Here is a 22,251-nt window from a genome sequence, read left to right on the forward strand (position 1 = left end):
GCAGGATTGTGTCAGGCATAATAAAACATCCCTTAAATAAAGGGATCTGAGATTCCCCCGAGCACGGGCTCAAATAGGCCAACTACCACTAGTTAAAGACCACTTTAACCACTGCTAGTTTGTCTGCCGTTAGTGGAAGGCTAGTTCAGGAAACACTGTGTGACTGTATAAGCTAGAAGACTTCACTTGGGCTTTATAGGAAGGAGCCCCCCGACTTCTTCGGAAATGCGTGTCTGCACGCTCTCCTGCTTGGTCTTCCTCCGTGACTTATGCAGCAGATCTCTATCAAAAATGCTGGAGGTAAATGTGTTCCATTTATATATGTCTTTAAAATTTTGAGGATTAGATCACTTCACAACCCTCCCCAAATTGCCAAAGGTGACATGATGCTAGAGAGCGTTTTGGGGACCGTCCCGTAAATTTGGAAAAATTAGGAATCCCTTCAGGAATGGAGTGGTGGTTCTCCACGTGGGCTGCATTTTTGAATCAGCTGGGGAGGCTGTAACAATCCCCATGCCCAGGAGACACCCCCGACCGATGGCATCAGATCTCCAGGGGAGAGCCAGTCCTCACGGGTAGCTAATCTCCCAGGTGATTCCAGCGAGTGCCAAGGCCCAGAGAAAGGCTCGAGAAGGACTGAAATAGCTTTTTGAGAAATGGATTCCTTGGCGGAGCAGTGTCCGGTAGGCACTTTGAAGATCTGCAAATATCCTGACGCTGACAAGGGACAGCACTGTCCCGATCTGTGTTAGGCAAGGGGAAAACAGAACTTGACCAGATCTCACTGGCTGATTCACTGCAGGCTTGTAAATCGCCAGCTCACACCATAAACCTTCACTCCAGGGCAACCAGTTACGGGAGAGGCTGCAGGTAAAGAGTTTTTTTATCCATCAGTGATGCTTCTGTATCCAAAGAACAGGGGTTTGGGGTCAAGAGGACTCCAATATGTGAAATCAACCGCTGAGATTGGCACCCAGTTGAATTCTAACAGCATAAGGCAAACTACACCTTTAGGAAGAACGCCATTATTTGGCCTTTGTTTGGCCTTTATAAAAATGTGGCCCATCTGAAAATGGAGCAAGACGACTCTACCTATAGCCAAAGTCCCTCTCAATACAGGAGGGCAGGATTCGACGGAAGGGAAGGAGTCGTCCTGGAGTCAGTCATCTTTACATCCCCTGGAGATGCACGATTAGAGTGTTGAGCATTGTGTTAAGAGTATTTTCCAACATCGTGTTAAGAGTATTTTCAAACATAGAGAAAAGTTGAAATAAGTGGACGGTAAGCTCCCATACACCTGGCCTGCAGCAGCGGTCAGCAGACTTTTCCAGTAAAGGGCAGGGAGTCACCATTTTAGGCTTTGTGGACAGAGAGCCAAAATCTAGCAACTATTCTCAGTAAAAGATTAGTAGTCTTGTTTACATATATTTAAAAATGCTAAAAGCACTCTTAGTTTGCAGGTCATATAAAAATAGGCAGTGGGCTGGATTTGGCCCGCGGGCCATCGTTTGCTGACCCCGACCTACCATTCAGGTGATATTTTGTTCTATTTGCTCTGTCATATAGCTAGCCAGCTTTCCGTCTCTTTATCTTGGACGTCCCTCAATAATCAAAAATTAACAGTTAAAATCAATAGATTTGATGACTCTCTTCAACACAACAGAGGGTACTGTGAACAGGATAGAATGCCATAAAGAAAATGAGACCTTGATAATTGCTTTTTTGGTCCTTATGATCTCTTATTACTTTAGAAGGTTTTTAAAAAGGTAGATAGATAGATTGATTTTAGAGAGAGGGAGGGAATGTGGGAGTGGGGGTGGAAGGGCAGAGGGAGAGACAGAGAATCTTAAGCAGACTCCACGCTGAGCGCAGAGCTGGACTCGAGGCTCGATCCCATGACCCTGAGATCTGGGCCTGAGCTCAAATCAAGAGTCAGACGCTTAACGGACTGCACCATCCAGGCGCCCCTACTCTAGAAATTCTTAAGATTTCCTGTGCATCGAATGGTTTCGAGTTACCATGAATATAAAATTATATGTTATTATAAATTCTCTTAGTATAACATTATAGCCAAATCCGAAACTAAGGTAGCCTCTCCTCTGCGGGATCGAGTGAGTCTAGTGCAGGGAGTTACCTTCCCCGCTGCGCATCGAAGGGGCTCACTCCCCCTCGTTCTCCATCCCCTGTTTCAGATAAAGACCATTTTGAGCGGCTTCATCATCAGGGGCTACTTGGGGAAGTGGACCCTGCTGATCAAGACCGTCACCCTGGTGCTGGTGGTGTCCTCGGGCCTGAGCCTCGGGAAGGAAGGGCCGCTGGTGCACGTGGCTTGCTGCTGTGGCAACTTCTTCAGCAGCCTTTTCTCCAAGTACAGCAAGAACGAGGGCAAGAGGCGCGAGGTGAGCAGGCTGCGCTCCCGAGTGTGGGACGGTCTCTTCTAGAAGCCCCTTCCGGCCCAGCCGCGCACAGGTTTGCTTGGCAGGGCTGGGGGCTCACACACAACACTCTGCCCTGCAGGTGCTCTCCGCCGCGGCCGCTGCTGGAGTCTCTGTTGCCTTTGGGGCTCCGATCGGGGGTGTGCTCTTCAGTCTTGAGGAGGTGAGAAGGGGCAGCGGGTGGGGGGGTCCTGCTTGGGGGGGGGGTTGCTGAAGAACACACGATGGCCAGCCCAGCAGGAGGCCTCATCTCCAACCCTCTAGGGACTGCCGAGATTCCTGCAGCTCATTAAGAAGCCACGATTTTCGCAGTTAAATACAGTTTCAAGCATTGCTTTAAAAATTGCCAATATAATTTTTTTTGGAAGGTTGCAGTCTCTCTTTCTCATGACCAACTTAATGAGGCATTTTTGGTTTTGGCAACCCGAGTGGATCTCTTCCAGGGGTCAGCGTCAGCAAACGTTCCCTGCAAAGGGCCAGAGAGTAAATATCCTGGGATCCGTGGCTCTTCCAGCCTCAGTTGGAACGACTCAGGCCTGTCGTCGTAGCGGGGAAGCGGCCACACACAGCGCTCGCATGAGTGGGCATGGCCACACGCCACTAAGGCTCCCTTATGGATGCCGGAGTATGCATTTCGTGTCATTTTCACAGGTCCCAAAATACTGCTGCTCTTTCGAATATTTCAAATATCACAAAAATACTTCCCTTTTACCCCGAGCATTTAAACACGGAAAAACCATTCTTCACTCACGTGCCATACAGATACATTTGCCGGGCCAGGGTTTTCCGACCTTTGACCTACTCTGTTGTCCATAGAATCATACGCAGAGGTTTATTTGCTTTTGGGAGGATCTTTGTGACATAAACAGAGTTATGAAATGTTTTCATTTCTCTTAAGAAAAACAGCTCAAACACATCTTGACTTGTATCTACTGCACTTTCAGACACAGAATCCTTTAAATGTCTTCGTTGGTGCGTGTTGGTTATAACGAACCCTAGCTTGAGGAAGTCAGTACTGCCCATCTTGGTCCCAGGGTGACTGTCACACTCAAGCGCCAGTGGGTGGCTGCCAATGAGGGGCTGGGGCTCCGGGCAGCTCTTTCTTCAGCCAGTCTGATTGTCCACTTGTTGGTCCCAGGTCAGTTACTACTTTCCCTTGAAGACCTTGTGGAGGTCCTTTTTCGCGGCCCTGGTGGCAGCCTTCACACTTCGATCCATCAATCCCTTTGGGAACAGCCGTCTTGTTCTCTTTTACGTGGAATATCACACGCCCTGGTACATGGCCGAGCTCTTCCCCTTCATCCTGCTTGGGGTCTTTGGAGGCTTGTGGGGAACCCTCTTCATCCGCTGCAACATCGCCTGGTGCAGGAGGCGCAAAACCACCAAGCTGGGGAAGTACCCGGTGCTGGAGGTCATCGTGGTGACCGCCATCACCGCCATCATCGCCTACCCCAATCCCTACACACGCCGGAGCACGAGCGAGCTCATTTCCGAGCTGTTCAATGACTGCGGGGCCCTCGAGTCCTCGCAGCTGTGTGACTACATCAATGACCCCAACATGACACGGCCAGTGGACGACATCCCCGACCGGCCGGCCGGCGTCGGGGTTTACACAGCCATGTGGCAGCTGGCCCTGGCGCTGATCTTCAAAATCGTCATCACCATCTTTACCTTTGGCATGAAGGTAAGTGAAAGGCAAAGGAAGATGTGGGGTGGGGGGACAACTCCTCTCCTTCTGGGGATAGCACCCTACTCGATGGGGATGGAAACGGGGACTGACCTTTACTGACCATTCTCTCGTGCTGGGCACTTGCCATTCTTTTTAATCACCAAGAAGCACCACTTCAGATAGTCAACATGCTTGTGAAATAGATTTTAATCATTTTACAAGTGAAGAAGCTAAGGCTCAGAGTATGTCATCCATGCAGAGACGCGTATAGCTTGAGGAATTTTCATAACGCACGCGCTTGTATGGGGAGCACCCAGGACCAGAAGCAGAATATTTCAAATCCTGCAGAACCCCCTTAGTGTTCCATTACTGTTGCTTTCTCTGTGCTACTTTTTTTTTTAAAAAAAGATTTTACTTATTTATTTGAGACAGAGAAAGAGCAGAGGCAGGGAGGAAGGTCAGAAGGAGAGGGAGAAGCAGGCTCCCCGCCGAGCAGGGAGCCCGATGTGGGACTCGATCCCAGGACCCTGGGATCATGACCCGAGCCCAAGGCAGATGCTAAACTGATTGAGCCACCCAGGCGCCCCTGTGTGCTACTTTTATGATTTGTTTATTTTAAAGTCTAAGAAACTGTGTACTTGAGTGTGTAATGGTCAGTCACAAACCTGAGGTTTTGCCTTAACACCAAGGTTGGGTGGATTTTATTAGACTGCCAGTTGTCTCCGGTTTATCATCTCCTAGCAAAGGAATTACTCCTGTGTCTGAGGAAGATGCTAGCAGCCTCTTCTGGTGCCTGCTGCGAGAAGCCTACTTCACAGTTACAGGGAGTTAAATGCCTGGGGATCAGGGGCCACTCAGAGAGGACGTTTCTTCTTCAGGAACATCCCAAAGTCTAGAACTCACACTTAAGGATCCAGACTTACCTGAAATTTGGTTAGGAATCCACTCCCATCCTCCCATGGATGACAGCCTTGGGAGGGAGCATAAAGGCAACTCCCAGCCAGGGTTGGCGGTCACGTGCCGTCCCCGTGAACACGGGGACTCGGGCATGTTCTGTAGCACATGTCCGATGACCAGATAAACTAAAACACATTTGCACACACGCTACCACCAAGATCTTCTAGTTTCCATTGTCTACTTCTTTGCTGCCTCCCACCTGGCTTGGAAATACTCAGAATGGTTTTTGGAAAGTGTACTTTGTAAAGGAGGCGGGAAGGGCCCCTGTCCCTCTGGCAGGTGTTCGGCCGCTGTGTCCTCACGGGGCCGTGGGCCGGTGAAAAGCTTCGGGACGTGCCGGGCAGCTGCACCGAGCGGCTTTGTTTGACCCGGGAACGGTCGCACGCCTTTCTTTTTCATTCTCATGCTGCGGCTTGACATTTAATTTTAAAAGCTAATCTGAATGACTCGCAAGGGGAGAGAGAAAGCGGTGAGCGTCTCAAGTGACAGATGCTCACTTTGAATGTTATTTGCAGCGGGGCTTATCATTCTTTAATCCCCAGCAGGAGAACCGGGCCCGCTTTTGAAGGAGGGGAAACGAAAGTGTAGAATTGCATTCTGGCCCAGTCACAGTAGATAGGACTGACTAAATGGGCGAAGTCCCTTGTCCCTCTTTGTCGCAGCTGACTCCCCTTGGGAAGCGTCACGCCTCCTCCGGAGACCAGCAAAATGCAAGCCTGTTGAGGGGGGCAGGGAACTGTTCCCTGGGAGTGGGGACATGGGCATGCGGACTCCTTCCCTCATACTTCTTTTCCTTGTGTGCCCCCCGGAGATCCCCTCGGGCCTCTTCATCCCCAGCATGGCCGTGGGAGCGATGGCCGGCCGGATGGTGGGGATCGGCGTGGAGCAGCTGGCTTACCATCACCACGACTGGATCGTCTTCAGGAACTGGTGCAGGCCCGGAGCGGACTGTGTCACCCCTGGACTTTATGCAATGGTGGGAGCCGCGGCCTGCCTAGGTATAGCCACGGCGGGGGGCGAAGGAGGGGGGGACAGGCATGGTGGGGAGGGGCCGAAGCAAAGGCCAGCTCGGCCAAGCACACAGGCTGCTGCGCCTTAGGGCAGCAGTGAGGAGGGCGACATGTACTCGGGTGGTGGCATTCTCAGGGTAGGCCAGGTTGTGTTGCTATCACGGGCAAGGCCCCGGGTCTCAGCGGCGCAACACACCGAGGTTTATGTCTTGCTCATGATAGGCCGTCAATTCTCATTATTTGTGGAACTCATATTTGGGAATTTGCCTACTTGCCCACGTGTATTTGTGACCCCTAAATCAATACTTGTGGTGCGTTTGTGGTCACCCTTGGACATGCACAGAGAAGGGGAAAGTTCAAGTTGTCTTGCACATACGTTCCCACCTCAGGGTGAACAAGGTAAAGGCCCACCTTGTTTTAGTTCCTGTACCGTACACAGGTATCCTTCTCGTCGTCTATTTAGAGCCCCATTTTTTTGCATTTCATTAATGATTTTGTTGTTTTAAATCGCCCCCAGCCGTAGTGCTGAAGTCTGGGATCCTAAGCACAGGAAGGCTTCCTATGGGGAAAATAGGTGTGTCAGGGAAGTCTTCTCAGGCAGGAGTTACAGTGCGGTTGGCTGTGAGCTGGATGTTAATGAATCATCTACATCTATTAAGTAAGGTCTCTAAACAGAGGTACACATGAAATAAAGTTCCCTATTGATTGGTTGACAAAAATGTTGTTAGCAGAAGCTCGCAGAAACCTAACCTTATGTTTCCCCTAGGGCAGTGATTCAGTGTTTGCTCATTCGGTGTTTGTGGCAACTCTGTAGATCATGACTCCCACGAATGATGAGAATCAAGCCTGCATGTGTATGTGTGTCATTCGAGGCCCGGGGTGATGGAGCCTCCACCATCCTGCAGCTGCACTGTCTAGAATAGTGCTTTTTAACTGGGGGCAGTTGTGTCTCTCTGGAACCATGGGTGTTGGAGGAGACATTTGTGGTTGTCACACCTATGGGGGGAGGTGGCAGTAGCATCTAGTTAGCGGTGTCCAGGGATGCTGCTAAACATCCCCTGGTACACAGAGCAGTCCCCACTGCAAAGAATGATCCAACCCCAATTGTTCCTAGTCCTGAGGTCGAGAAACTCCAGCGTAAGCTCCCTGGCAGATTAGTAGGAGTTGCTATGGATTCTTCGTTTAAATACCAAGGGACCCAAAGTTGGGCTCCTCTCCTGTCCATTAGCCACTAAGAATCTCTATGATTTTCCAGCTTATGGGGTTCTGGAAAACAGCCACATTTGCTGTGTCAGAGACTGGCATAGCCCACATAGGATCCACTCATCAGAAAGCCAGGCACGTGGTTTGGGTGAATGGACAACCCAGTTGTCTTCTCACTGAAGAAGAGCCCCCCAGTCAGGTGTGGCTTACAGCCCTCTGAGGTGAGGCTGCATTTACCAGAGCCTGGCCAGCGTTCCAGAGGCCTGCCGTGGGCAGCATGTAGGAGCGTCTGTTCGGAACAGGCGTCTGGAGAATTTATAGCCAGCTTGTCCATTTCCATAAGTCGTGCCTTCTTGAGGGTCTGGACTTGAGTTTCAGAATTCCGTTTCCCTTTTCGGTTGCAGGTGGAGTTACCCGGATGACTGTGTCATTGGTGGTCATCATGTTTGAGTTGACAGGAGGTCTCGAGTACATTGTGCCCTTGATGGCGGCAGCCGTGACCAGCAAGTGGGTGGCCGATGCCTTCGGGAAAGAAGGCATCTACGAGGCTCATATCCACTTAAACGGGTACCCATTTCTGGACGTGAAGGACGAGTTCACCCACCGCACACTGGCCACTGACGTCATGCGGCCACGGCGGGGAGAGCCCCCGCTGTCCGTGCTCACCCAGGACAGCATGACCGTGGAGGACGTGGAGACGCTCATCAAGGAGACCGACTACAACGGCTTCCCGGTGGTGGTCTCCAGGGACTCCGAGCGCCTCATTGGATTTGCCCAGAGGAGGGAACTGATTCTTGCCATAAGTGAGTAGAGAGGGGGAAGCCCATGCTGTGCTAAGAGGTGGACGGCAGCCTTGCCCACCCTCCCTGCCACCACCAATTCTCAGAGAGGTTAGAGAGACTCCAGGGGTCAGAGGGCTTTAAGCCTGGGCTCTCCTACTTTCGGGCATATTCATGTCCCCTGGGGACCTGGTGAAAAGGCAGATTCTGGTGCAGTAGGTTTGGCGAGGGTGCTGAGACTCTGCCTTTCTCCCAAGCTCCCCATTCATGCTGGTGCTGCCGGTCCCCAGGTCACACGGAGGAGCGATGTTTAGGGAGAGACACATTTGGCTGCAAGGTGACCACTGCATTTGCACGCAGCCTCTGAGGCTCACCCCTGCTAGGTGGCCAGCTGCTGCTGCCGTCTTTTTTTTTTTTTTTAAGATTTTATTTATTTGAGAGAGAGAGCACAAGGGGGGGCAGGGAGAGGGAGAAGCAGACTCCCCACTGAGCGGGAAGCCCCACTGATGCAGGGCTCGGTCCAGGACCCCAGGATTATGACCTGAGCTGCAGGCAGACACTTCACCCACTGAGTGGCCTAGGCGCCCCTCAGCTGCTGCCTTTTTAGGGAGTTGTCAGGTGAAGTTGGGAAGGATAGAAGTGGGAGAGGCTGCGCCGATCCTGGTGAGCTGCTCTCAGAGAGGTTTTCAGGCAGTTCTTTGCCTCATACGCCTCCCTGGGCTCCGCACGAGCCCTTCACTTCGCTTGGTGGCACTGTTGTCCCATTCCTGTACTTAGAGGCCTGCGTGGGTCAGGGCCATGTGCTGCTTTTCCTGCGGGGTGCTAGCTGCAGTGGGCTGGGCCGAGGGGCCGGCTGCTGAGTTAAGTGATGCCTACCTAGGTGGGGTGTGCCAGAGACAGGCGGCTCGGAGAAGCACGCCTGTGGGCCCGGCAGCCAGGAGGCCCGCGCTGAAATGGAGGTGGGAGGTCGGGTTCCCGAGATAAAGGCCCGGTGTGAGTCACGTGGAGACCTAGGGAGAAGGACAGTGAGCCTCGGAGCCCCCCTTGGGGTGGAGTCCTGCCGGGGCTCCCGATGCTGCGGGGCAGGGGCCAGTGACATGCACCCATGGCGCAAATGCCATCCGGCTCAGCACACCTGCCCCGGTGACTGCATCCCGGCACCTGACGGTGGCCTGGGCCCATGGCGCAGCTCACCTGTACACTTGATGGCTTTAGCACATGGATCCTGCTTCCGGAGGATTGAAGAAGTTTGCCAGTGGGACTGGCCCGGCCGTGACTGCCCAGTGCCCTCCTGGGAACACACCTTCACCAGAGGACCCTTTGCTTATCCCCGGCCCTTGGTTCATTATTTCTAAGGCTCTTTCAATGTTTAAAAATCTCTTTGTGATGTTGAGTATATTTAAATATCTCTCTTAAATATCTTTAAAGTATCTTCAGCAAAGGCTTTATAAAAGTAGGTTTGGATCAGCCGCGTCTCTAATTTTAGTTTGCGGCTCAAAGGTATTTACCTCCCCCAAAGCCACGCTGGGTTTATATTTTGGACACGATAGCTCATTTGTGCTTACGTGCTCAGCGATGCTTCTCTATTATAGGTACTGTCGCTTAACAGGTAGGTGCCTGTGGGCATAAATATTACCTTAAAAGTAATGAGACTTGTTTTAAGCTGTATGAGCAGGGTTGGGTTTGTTTTAAAATAATGTAATCAGCAGCCTTGAAAAATGTATTCAGTCCCTAAAATCTTGAAAGCAAAAGCTGAAATTTAAAAACTAAAGTAACGTCACTGGATCCATTTCCTATTGTGCAGCTCCTGGCACACCTGCTAGGAGACAGCTTACTAATTTGGCTGAAACCCATTACTGTAATCAAGTGGGAAGCAGTAATTGTCATCAACCGGTTAGTGAAGAAATTTAAGCTTGCCGACGGAGCGCTCTCTTAGAAGCTATGTTTGGAATGTCTGAAGAGGCAACACGCCGTGTAAATAATACCTGTACGCCTTCAATCAGACCGATAATAGTATAGAAGCTGTTGTTCACGTGGTTTGTGGAAAGGCAAGGAGCGCTTCACTCTGAGCAATCAGAGAAGCTGTTTTCCTGATCTACGGAAACAGAAGAGTCCCTGTACTCTGGTGGAGAAATGTGTGACCTGTATTTGCGGAATTACGGGGCCTCTCGTGAATAGAGAAATATGACTTTAGCATTTAGCTAGTGACTATCTCCTGCCAGTTTCATTTTCAGAGGAATTAGGAGCAAAGGTTATATAGGTAGGTCAAAGATCGTTTGAATAAGAACAGTAGAGGAGGTAAGTAAGGGTTTTTCTTACACATCATGTGGAAACTGTAGCACCTGGGGCACCTGGGTGGCTCAGTCCGTTGAATGCCTGCCTTCGGCTCAGGTCATGATCTTAGGGTCCTTGGATGAGTCCTGAGTCGGGCTCCCTGCCCAGTGGGGAGTCTGCTTGTCCCTCTGCCTCTCCCCACCCCACCCCGCTTGTGTGCTCTCTCTCTCTCTCTCTCTGTCTCCAGCTCTCTCAAATAAATAAATGGAATCTAAAAAAACAATTATAGCAACTGCTCACATGAAGCTGAAAATGCTTTGTTATTTTCAAACCATGGGATGCTGAGCTGTAGCCAGTGTCCTTGTTAGCGGTTGGCCCCACCGAGGACACGTGGCCCGCTTCCCCATCACATACTGACACATGGGGCCGCGTGAGACCCATGTGCAAATTCCCAGTAAATGGGACTTTACCTCTCGGTGCTATTTGCAAATATGAGGCTCTTTCTGTGCTCAGCGGGGCTCAGATTCTTCTAGTCTTGAATTCTGCAATTAGGTGAGGACGGGTTCAGAGAGGACTCAGCGGGAAGCCGCAAAGATGATTAAAGGGATGGAAAGTTAGAGTCACAGGCAAGAGTTAAGGGAACCCTCATTTTTTTTCATCTGGTGGATGATTTAATGATGATTCTCCAGCATGTGGAAGATGCTTACTTGCAGAAAGAGATCTGCGTCCAGAACTGAACAAAGTGTCAGATCTGTTGGAAGGGCTATTTAGGGATAAAGTGGTTTCGTCCTGGGAGGGCTGTTCATGATTGCAGTAGGCCACGGAGAGCGGCGGTGTCCTCTGCTGCTTTCTGCTGGGGCTTAAAACACATGTACAGAGGGGCTTCTCCACGCAGCAGCAAACTAACGTATCATAAAATCCTCTGGTTTTTCTTCTAAATAGTTTTCACTTTTTATTTTTATTTTTTTTTAAATCACATCATCTTTGTACCGACCACCACTATAGTTGCTTTCAGTTTTCCATTTTAACCTTTTTGGTTAATGACGTCTGTTACATGGAAGCATTTTTGATGAACAGGATGATAGGTTATTATCTCTCTAAAGACGTGATTGATTACTCCGAAGTAGAGCTTCTCAGCTTTGTCACTATTGACATTTGGAGCTGGATCATTCTTTGCTGTGAGGGCTGTCCTGGGCACCATAGGGTGTTTAGCAGCATCCCTGGTCTCTGACCACCAGGTGCTAGTAGCATCACCATCTCCCAGTTTTGACAACCAAAAATGTCTCCAGATAATTTCCAAGTGTCCACTAAGGGTCAGCTGAGAACCAGTGCTCTAAAAGCATGGGAATAGCTTACTGAATGTGTGATTATTTCTAGTCTTAACATTTCCTGGTCTGTCATAGTTTGTGAAATTTACTTTACCAGCACTCATAGTTTGTGAAATTTGTAAGCACAAATTACCCTCCCTGTGCTTGGTGTTATCTTCGTATTGTCCGCTAGACAAGTGGAATGTACCTTAACAGGTACTCACAAAACGTACCTCATTTTTTAGGAGCTGTGGCCACTGATACTGGTTCTGGTAGAAGAGATAACAAACCTCCTGTGTTAAGAACAGCTTAATTGATCTTTAAAACAATTAAAAATACAGTTTATTACATTTTTATTAATTTTTTAATTTTATTTTTATTTTTAATTTTTCTTTAAAGATTTTATTTATTTATTCCTGAGAGACATGGAGAGAGAGGCAGAGACACAGGCAGAGGGAGAAGCAGGCTCCATGCAGGGAGCCCGATGTGGGACTCGATCCCGGGACTCCAGGATCACGCCCTGAGCCAAAGGCAGGTGCCCAACCACTGAGCCATCCAGGCGTCCCTTTATTGTGTTTTTTAAAGCAATACATAGGGGTGCCTGGGTGGCTCAGAAGGTTGGGTGTCTGCCTTCAGCTTGGGTCATGATCTCAGGGTCCTGGGATTGAGTCCCGTGTCACGGGCTCCCTGCTCAGTGGGAAGCCTACTTCTCCCTCTGCTCATCTTCTCTTTCTCTGTATCTCTCTGTTTCAAATGAATAAATCTTAAAAAATAAATAAATAAAATTAAATGAAAGTAATACATATTCCTAGAATATTGGGGATATCAGAAGCAAAAAGGAAAATTAAAAAAGGCACATACTTTCTCAGTAGCATAGAAGGCCGTGGTTAATATTTAGTGCATTTCCTTATCTTTTGGGTCTTTTTTTTATTAATTAATTTATTCATGAGAGACAGAGAGAGAGAGAGGCAGAGACACAGGCAGAGGGAGAAGCAGGCTCCATGCAGGGAGCCCGATGTGGGACTTCTGGGATCACACCCGGAGCCAAAGGCAGACACTCACCACTGACCCACCTGGGCGTCCCATCTTTTGGGTCTTCTACATATGTAAACATTGGGCTTTTTAGGGGGTTTCTTTTCTGACATTGGCTTCCACGAGTCCCTAGGGCCTGGGAGTCTACACTCTTGTAGCACTGGATCATCCCCAGGGTGAGGAGTCACTATTTCTTGTGTACCCGCCATGTGCTGGTCCTGTCCTAGTTGCTGGGTGAACAGGGGTGGCCCAAGCCGGTCTCCGCCCTCTATGAGCATACATGCTGTAGTTTGTTGCAGATGTTTGGGTGACTGATGAAGATTTCTTGTCCAAACCGAGAGTAGATGGTTCACCCTAGCAGAGAGAGGCAAAAAGCTTTCTTGTTGGTTCTTCCATTCATCAGGTTTTGGCCTGTGTGTAGCACCGCGCCCCACCCCCCGCCCCCGCCCCAACATTTGAAGTGCTAAGAGAAGTCTAGATAGTAGAGTTCCAAAGTGGCCTAGCAGGGCCCTTCCAGAGAGAGAGCAGCAGTTGGCACTCTTGGAGTAGCAAGGAACATGGCTCACATCTCTGGCTCTGGGCCCAGCTCATGCCTTCAATTCTTGTTCGGCAGTGAATAGCTTATGGGCTTTCCTTCCCAGTGCGTCTTTTTTTTTTTTTTTTTTAAGATTTTATTTATTTATGAGAGAGAGAGAGAGAGAGAGAGGCAGAGACACAGGCAGAGGGAGAAGCAGGCTCCATGCAGGGAGCCCAACATGGGTCTCGATCCCGGGTCTCCAGGACCATGCCCTGGGCCGAAGGCAGGTACTAAACCACTGAGCCATCCAGGGATCCCCCCCGCCCCCCGCCAGTGTGTCTTATGTGAAATAGGCTCTGTTCTACATGGGAGGCAGAACCAAGTACACTGCCATTTAGTAGAACTGCTCACTCATTCTTTCACTTATTGATTGATTCATGCATGGTTTTGACGATCATCTGTTTTGTGCCTTCTGTATACCAGGCATTGTCCAGGCACTGGGGATGTACTGGTGAGCAGGAAATCACTGAACCAGCTGCTGTTAGAACCAGGGCTTCTAACCCAATCAGGAGATTCAGTGGAAATAGAAGGTTGTTATTTACTTCAACAAGTGGATTGACAGTTCACTAAGTTGTATTTGGTTTTACAAGGGGTTCAGCAAATCATGTGTCCAGTTCTTGATTGAGGTTCATGGCTCGAGCCAGTCCTGATGTGGATTGATCCTTAATCCAGTTGATCCGATTGTTGAACTAGATGGGATTCCTGTTATGTGGGCCGTTTGGAGAATAGGTCAGTCTGTGCCAAACGAGCAGCACATTAAGTACGTGTCGATTGTTGTCTCCTCACCTTAGTGCTCCGCGCTGGAACCATTCTTGATTTAGGAAAGAAATGTGCAGTGCGTATCGTGTAGCATCCACATTTAAAAACGTTGTGCGTCAGCGTCATCTGGTATTTGTGGTTGAATCCTATCCCATTTGATGTAACTAGATTTAACCTGACCCACATAATGTGCCGGCATTTGCCCAGCGGGCCCACTGTTTCTCTTTTAAACAGAGACCCCTTTTCAAACTCAGCCTGACCCCAAATGTGGCCAGTTTTCCATTAGAGTACTCTATTGCAATAAATGGCCTTAGAGCAGGCAGTTAGAATTTTATTTTTCAAAGAACAATATAGGTGAATAGTAGTCTTTGAGAAGGCAAGAAATGTATTATAGAAACCAGGATCCATTTTAAGGCAAGGCTCACTGTACATTTTTCCTAACCTTTTCCCATGAACCAAAAGAAAGATTAAAATTCCAACAGAAGGAAAATCGCCTTGGAGAAATATCTTGAGACCGATGGATTTATTTCATGTGTGACTTAAAATAGCCTGGGTTTCTAGTACTGCATAAAGCTGTATTTCTAATGAGTTCCTGTTACCCTACTTTTCTTCAGCTTGCTTTTGCATGTCCTTGCCTACAGATAGAAAGAGGCTAATTGTTACCATAACAGTTTTACTATCTTTCTTTGAGGAATCCACAAAATGGTCCGTTTTTAAGAGAGGAGATCCAAGAGGTGGGGGGGAACGTGGCTTTTCTGGAGTTATTTCTTTGGTCCCGGGAGTCATGTTTGGGATTGAGCTGCATTTCTGGGCTCTGAGCCTGGGATGGTCCTACTGGTTTCTGTTGCTTTCAGGATTCATAATGCCATTTGGGCCAGTTAAAAGTTAGTTTGTAAAAAAAGAAAAACAGCGTATTGAGGTCATTGGGCAGCTCAGCGAGGTTTCTTATCATGTCCAACTTGAGCCCATGATGAGGTGAGCGAGTGTTAGGAAAGCAAAGGTAGAGGGCCCTGGGCCTTCTGGGTGCCCTGGAGCCCAGGAGGAGGCAGTACATGCTCCCAAAGAAGTTGCCCTGCTCGGGCCCACGTGTCAAGACTCTGGCTGTGAATGATCGGGTCACAGCAGGGCACCCTTGCATGGCATTGGCTTCCGAGAGATGCCAATTTCACAGATGTTTGGCTGAAGCTCCTCATTAAGAACGCGGCATTTGCCCTCTGCACCGCTTCTCTGTGGGATTCTAGGCTGCAGATAGAGGGGAAAAGTGTGTTTCTGTGGGTATGGGGCAGGGGGAGTTGCCAAACAAGGGCCTCTGTGTGGCTTATTGATCCTGCTTGCCCATTCTAGAGAATGCCAGACAGAGGCAGGAGGGCATCGTGAGCAATTCGATCATGTACTTCACGGAGGAGCCCCCTGAGCTGCCGGCCAACAGCCCGCACCCCCTGAAGCTGCGGCGTGTCCTCAACCTCAGCCCGTTCACGGTCACGGACCACACCCCCATGGAGACGGTGGTGGACATCTTCCGGAAGCTGGGGCTCCGGCAGTGCCTGGTGACGCGGAGTGGGTGAGTGGCCCGACGGGTGTGGATGGATGAATGAGTCACCGTCTCAGCCCCCTGGGGCCTCGTGGGTGACCAGGGTGGACCAGTATGGGGCAGGGGTGGGGAGCACGCGTGGGGAAGCGAGGGCGAGTGGTGCGATGGGAATGATGTGGGAGCCTGGGGAACTCTGCACTGGGGCCACTGGGGGCCCCCCTGGGAAGGTGGGAGCAGCTTTCCGAAGGGCTGCTGTCCCGCCTGAGGCTGAAGGTTGAGTCCAAAAGGGGAGGAGCCAAAGGAGGTAGTGGCTGCTTTGCCGCCCCCGCAGCAGCTCTTGGCTCGGGGAGAAGGTACAGCCCGTTCTGCTATAACAAGATCTGTGCGTTCGTCAAAGACCTGGCGCTGCACAGAAGTGAGCAGTGAAAGGCACAGGCTTGTGGGAAAAAGGCTGGGTGTACGACCCGCAGCAGTTCTGGGGGCGTGTGCACACACGCACCAGGCGGACCTAATGAAAAATGTAGCACAGCTTTGCACCTTAAGTGGTTAAGAAATATGTAAATGCTCTGACACACAGATCGCTTTTCCTTGAAAAAGCCCTGCGGTTTTTTTTGTAGAAGCGGGTGTCATAAGGGTTGCTGCTAGTGAGCCGTGTACAGGTGAAGGTGGAGCGACCCTGGGCTGGGGGCGCCAGCTTCCTCTGCAGTCAAACATCACACAGAACTTTGGACTCCCCAAAAACTTACCTACTGGTAGCCTGTCGTCGACCAAAGCCTTACCGATAACACCCAGGGTCGATTAACGCATATTTTGTCTGAACGTGTATTACATACTGTATTCTTGGAGTAAGGAAGCCAGAGGAAATGTGATTAAGAAAATCATAAGGAAGAGACAATACATCTATAGTGCTGTCCTGTATCTTTTGAAGAAAATCTGCATATAAGTAGACCCATGCAGTTAAAAACCCGTGTTGTTCAAGGGTCGGCTGTGTGCCTGTGGCCCTGGGGTCGGCCGGGTGCAGATTTCTGCATCACCTGGAACTTCTCACTGATGAGATGACCCATAAGCAAATGTGAAGTTCACATTATGCTCAGATTCTTCCCTAATATAGCAATCTGTTCAGAACAACCTCACATTTTCCAAACATCTGTTACTGAAGAGCTGAGAGATTTGGTGGCCCCACGGCATTGTCTGTGCCGCGGCAATAGTACTTTTGTCTCGTGTTATCATAAGCCAGGAAACTAGTGTGGCAAAGATCAAAAGGTTCGTGATGGTGTGAGAGGTACCGTGCCCCAGGGGCCATTCTTTGGGTTCAGAGGTGTACCCAAATCCCATGGCTTTAGAAGCTTGGGTGGAGGAAAAGATTGGCTCAGTGAGGGTAGCCTGGAACCTAGTATTGTGCGCCCAACCTACTCCTCTGTAGGCTGAGGGGAGGAGGTGAGCTTGGGCTGTGGAGACGTTGGCTCCCTAACTGTATTGAGGCCTCACCTCTCTAACGTAGTTTACGTTGCAGAGCCCACACTCCAGTGTAGCCGAGCAATTCTCAACCAGGGTGGTTTTGCCCCCCAAGATTTTGGGTGTCACAGCTAGAGAAAGGGGAGGCTCCTGGCACTTACTGGGTAGAAGCCAAGAATGTTGTCGAACAGCCTGCAGCGCATGGGACGGCCCCCGTTGCAATGAAGGGTCACTGGCCCGGGATGTCACCAGCTCTGGGAGTGAGTGACCGAGGACCAGGTGCCCGTGAGCAGCCACGGCTGCCGCCTTATTCCCTCGCTCCCTTCCTGCTGTCCTGGCTGCGTGGGGGGGGCGGGGTGGTTGGTGTTGCACATGGGAGGGCCAATCAGTGAGCAACAAATAAATGTTCGGGGCTAGAGGGGACTTCTGCTGGTGATTTTTTAAAGGTACCCAGTGGGCCACAGAATGCCCCCGAGTATAAAGCACTAGGTGAAACCCCAAATGCTGGCGCCACTGCAGTGACTGAGCCCTCGGGTCTGGGAGGGTTCTCGAATATATATGTCTGGCCAGCTCCCGGGCGCGCTGCTGCCAGCCGGACTCCACTTTGCAAAAACACTGAAGCCCATTTACATACTTGAATTTCCAGCGCTCGGCAGAAATACCACTGTGATCACCCGTGGCGTCTCAAGTGCATAGCAGTTTCTCTTTTCCTTTAAAATAATAATCCAATGTCAGTTATCATTGGAATTTCCAGTTCTGGCAGGAAATTCTGCCCTTAACGCCCGCTCACACCTCACGCAGCCCCATGAGGTTTTCCTGTGAAGATCTGGGTGCCGAAATTGGCTCCGAATGTTCTGCGAGAAAACAAAATCGCACTCTCTCTCGCTCTACATATTTTAAACAAACACAGATGCTGATACGTTCCTGCTGGCAAGGGATCCTTGTTTGCGGGCCTTTCATCTCCTCGGGCTTGCAGCCAGGGCAGGCATGGCTTGAGCCAGCTTGCGTTTTTGATGTACTCCGTCACCATGCGCCTTCCCTGTGCTCGTCCCGTGGACCCGCCTCGCCTGCAGGATGGCTCGGGGCCCCCGGGGTCCAAGCCGACCGTGAACCCAGCCCAGGAGCCGCAGAAGTCTCTGTCCCCAGAAGGCCCGAGGCTGCGGAGCCTCCGGTGGCTGAGACTGCATTTGGGTGGCGTCTTCCACGCAGGGGATCTCACAGGCCGGGCGGGCAGGGGAGGTGGTGTCAGCTTTTCCCGAGCCTGCTAGGTGGGCCCCCAGACCCCGCATGGGGTGGCCTGCCCAGAGGAGCCCGCTCGGCTCTTCTAATTGGGTGCATTCCTGGTCATAGATGGACCGTTTATCAATTCCCTCGATTCACTTGAACTGTTACCCAGAGGGGCTGGAACACTTGATTTACATCACATAGGACCGGTCATGCCGCTAACGATCTGCGCCGGATTCCGGGGGATGCTGAGCTGTCCCCTTCCGCCGTTGTTGTGGGCCAAGGCATAGCTGGCGCCCGAGCCCAAGATTGCTCTGAATTCAGACTTCCCCAGAAGGGCTGTGAGAGCTTGAAGGGGAGGTGGTCCGGACCGCTCCAGGGTGAAGAAAGGCAGCAAGACCAGGCTTTATAGATATGGGAGGGGTGTGTGTGTGTGTGTGTGTGAGAGAGAGAGAGAGAGAGAGAGAGATCACAGAGTCCTCATCACTTTGCAAACACTAACAAGTCCTACTTTTTCAAAGTAACATTCACTTCATCACCAGCTTACTGGGCTATTTGTTTGCTTTTTCATTTTTTAAAGATTTTATTTATTCATGAGAGACACCGAGAGAGGCAGAGACACAGAGGGAGAAACAGGCTCCCTGCAGGGCGCCCGATGCGGGACTCGATCCCAGGACCCCTGGATCACGACCTGAGCTGAAGGCAGATGCTCAACCGCTGAGCCACCCAGGCGTCCCAACTTTACTGCATTCTGATAAATTTGGGAAATGTATTTGCAGTAATATATAAACAGAGCTGAAGCCAAGTAGCTGTAAACAGGTGAGACAGAAAGCAGTTCCTGGCTCTGTCCTTCACGGGCACCCTTCTCCCTTTGGGCGACCACTATTCTCCCACAAGAGTTTCTTTTCTTTAATTAGTAGATTATTTTTTAGAGCAGTTTTGAGTTCACAGAAAAGTTGAGCGTAGAATACCAAGTTCCCATACGCCCTCCCCTGTCCCCCCAGCTTCCCTTATTAACATCTTGCATTTGTTATATTTGCGGCCTCTGATGGACTGATATTGATTGACCTTATTAACTCAGGTCCCCAGTTTACACGAGGGCTCACTCCTGGTGTGGTACATTCTGTGGGTTTTAATAAATGGAGAACAACCTGTATCCACCTTTGTAGTATCACCATGAGTGGTTTCTCTGCCCTAGAAATCCTCTGCCCCCGCCTCTTCATCCTTCCATCCCTCCCTCAACTCCGGTGACCACTGATCTCTTTACTTTCTCCACAGTTTTGCCTTTTCCAGAATGTCATAGAGTTGGAATCATGCAGCATGTACCCTTTTCACACTGGCTTCTTTTACTTAGTAAGAGGTATTTAAAGTTCCCCCATGGCTTTTCATGGCTTGGCGGCTCATTTGTTTTTAGCACTGAATAATAATATTCCATTGTCTGGAGGGACCATGAGTATGGACCATGGTAGGTCCATTCACCTGCCAAAGGGCATCTTGGTTGCTGCCAAGGTGTGGCAACTGTGACTCAAGTATCCATCTTTTTTTTTTTTTTAAGATTTTATTCATTTATTCATGAGACAGAGAGAGAGAGAAGCAGGGACACAGGCAGAGGGAGAAGCAGGCTCCATGCAGGGAGCCCGATGTGGGACTTGATCCCAGGACCCAGGATCATGCCCTGGGCCAAAGGCAGGTGCTAAACCGCTGAGCCACCCAGGGATCCCCAAGTATCCATCTTCTAAGAGCTAAAGAAATTCGTTTCTATCACCACTGAACCGTAATTATGCAAAATTAATAGTAATTCAACATATTCAATATCCAATTCATAATAAATTTCAACCCAGAATTCTTTCAAGGTTCACACATTGCATTTGCTTATTTTGCCTCTTTAGTCTTTCGTCTAGAAAAGCTGCCTGCCTTTTTTTGGTTGTTATTTATGATACAGGTCCCCCCCCCCCAAAGGATCCAGATCAGTAGTCTCACTTGTAGATCCATAGTCTCACACTCACTCTGGAGTTTGATTGCTTCCCCATAGTTTGATTTGGTTTAAGTAGTTTCTGACAACATGCCCATGTAGATGAGGTCATGATGTCAGCTCTTCCAGCTTTGTTGGTGATAAGCTCTGCCACTTAGATGAGATGGTGGTGGCTCGAGTCCTCCATTGTAAAGGGACATGTCTCTCTGTCTCTAATCTGTGGAGGGGTCCTTTGAGACCAGGTGAATTTTTTGGTTTCCAGCAGCCGTTTACCCAGTGGCTTTGAAATCCACTGATAATTTGACTAAACAAACTTACATCAGGGACTGCAAAATGTTGATTTCCTAATAAGTCAGTCCCACTTTTACATTTCCCCGTTTTTTGGATCATCACGATAGAGTCATGACGGTTTGTTTTGACATCCGTGTTGTCACTATTCTTTGGATTTAGCATGCTTTTTTTAAAAAAGATTTTATTTATTTATTCATGAGAGAGAGAGAGAGAGAGAGAGAGAGAGAGAGAGGCAGGCACAGACACAGGCAGAGGGAGAAGCAGGCTCCATGCAGGGAGCCTGACATGGGACTCGATCCCGGGTCTCCAGGATCATGCCCGGGGCTGAAGGCGGCACTAAGCCGTTGGGCCACCCGGGCTGCCCCGGATTTAGCATGCTTTTAAAGTCCCCTTTTGCTATTTTCTTCTCTCCTGAAGATGTTGCTATGAGATAGAGGGGAACAGTCGTACCTGCTGTCTCCCCCAGGGGCATAGGTGGTCAAACCAATGCAGGGAAACAATCACTTGGTCAAGGTTGGTTAAGGGCCAGGGTGCTCAGGGACAAAGGAGTCAGAATGCCGGCCTGACCCTTTTCACTAACCGGCATCCATTTCACCAGAGGGAACTGAGTCGAATGCTGCTCTAATACTTGACTCTTCCCTCTTCATACTCCCTTCTGTTACATAGGAGAGGAGTTTGACTATATTTGGCTTTAATTTAAAAATAAATCACAGTGTATTTTAATTGTGTTTTCTGAGTTGGGGGTATATCATTATTCTACACATAGAAATCTTGAGACTGTTTACTTCTCTCTCTTTTTTTTTCTTTTGGTGTGCTGGCGATCAGGCGAGCAGCATCCTGCAAACTCACTTGGCAGTGGAGCTTTCTTTCTCCAGGGACACTGTGCACATCCCTTTCTTTCAAATCTTTTACTTTACTGAGGGGGCATGATTCGTGCCAGCAGGTGATCATTTAGGTATTTAATAAAATCAAGATTGAGGCAAGGGCTGCTAGGAATGGTTGTGGAAGCGTGTCCTGCGCTGTCCAGTGTACTCTCTACATTGTCGTGTTTGTGGACAGTGCTCCTTGGGGTTGTGCAACGTGTAGTCCAGGCAGCCTTACACAAGGCGCCCTGGGAAGAGGCCTTGTTTTTTATAAGTTTGAAAGCGGTAGGATTTTGGAAGAGGAGATCATTTACATATATGATCAAACTTTACCCATCCAGTGCGGTAGACTTAAAATAGAATCGGTTATCTTATACTTAAAATACCTTATACTTGGAATTTCTGTAGTGTGGTTAAGTTTCCACAGTGGCTTTCACAAGGCCTTTTTTGATTGATTATGGTCTTGAAATTTAGGAGAGTGTATTAGTCATTGTAGGTTTATGGCTGTAATTAGTAAGCTTGCCATCCCAGTGGCCTGGGTAGCGATTCATTCCCCCCCACATCACATCCAGTGTGGGCTTCGGCAGGCGTGGGCTCTGTACCATACAGTCATTCAAGGACTTTGAATGGTCTTTGAATTTGGTGGCTCCTGAGTCAGTCCCCTGTGACCTCAGAGTCCTTCACTGGCTCCTCTGCCTCTGGCTGCCAGTTGAGGAGAGAGGGTATCAGGAAATGTGCAGGTGACCTGGGAAGGGCATCTCTCCTCTCTACCTAATGCCGTTGGCCAGAGCTCACTCAGTTGTCCCCACCTGAGTGCAAAGAAAGCTGGGAAATGTCTCCCCATGTGTCCAGGTGGAAAGGCCCTGGGCTTTAGGGCAGGCATGAGTCAATATTGCAAAGCTGACCTTCTTTC

The 22,251-nt window shown here is 49.7% G+C and overlaps 1 protein-coding gene across 2 annotated transcripts in view; it reads left to right on the top strand.

Moving 5' to 3' along the window:
- The window catches only part of CLCN4 (chloride voltage-gated channel 4), a 69,575-nt gene that overhangs the window by 42,840 nt on the left and 4,484 nt on the right, over positions 1 to 22,251 (top strand). For both annotated transcript variants that reach the window (XM_026015319.2, XM_072743486.1), the window contains 6 exons: positions 2,193 to 2,399; positions 2,518 to 2,598; positions 3,574 to 4,119; positions 5,873 to 6,059; positions 7,679 to 8,077; positions 15,347 to 15,563. In XM_026015319.2, the coding sequence (XP_025871104.1) occupies positions 2,193 to 2,399; positions 2,518 to 2,598; positions 3,574 to 4,119; positions 5,873 to 6,059; positions 7,679 to 8,077; positions 15,347 to 15,563 (1,637 nt within the window). The remainder of the gene's footprint in view (positions 1 to 2,192; positions 2,400 to 2,517; positions 2,599 to 3,573; positions 4,120 to 5,872; positions 6,060 to 7,678; positions 8,078 to 15,346; positions 15,564 to 22,251) is intronic.

This window comes from Vulpes vulpes, chromosome X (genome assembly GCF_048418805.1).
Source record: "Vulpes vulpes isolate BD-2025 chromosome X, VulVul3, whole genome shotgun sequence".
Lineage (NCBI taxonomy): Eukaryota > Metazoa > Chordata > Mammalia > Carnivora > Canidae > Vulpes > Vulpes vulpes.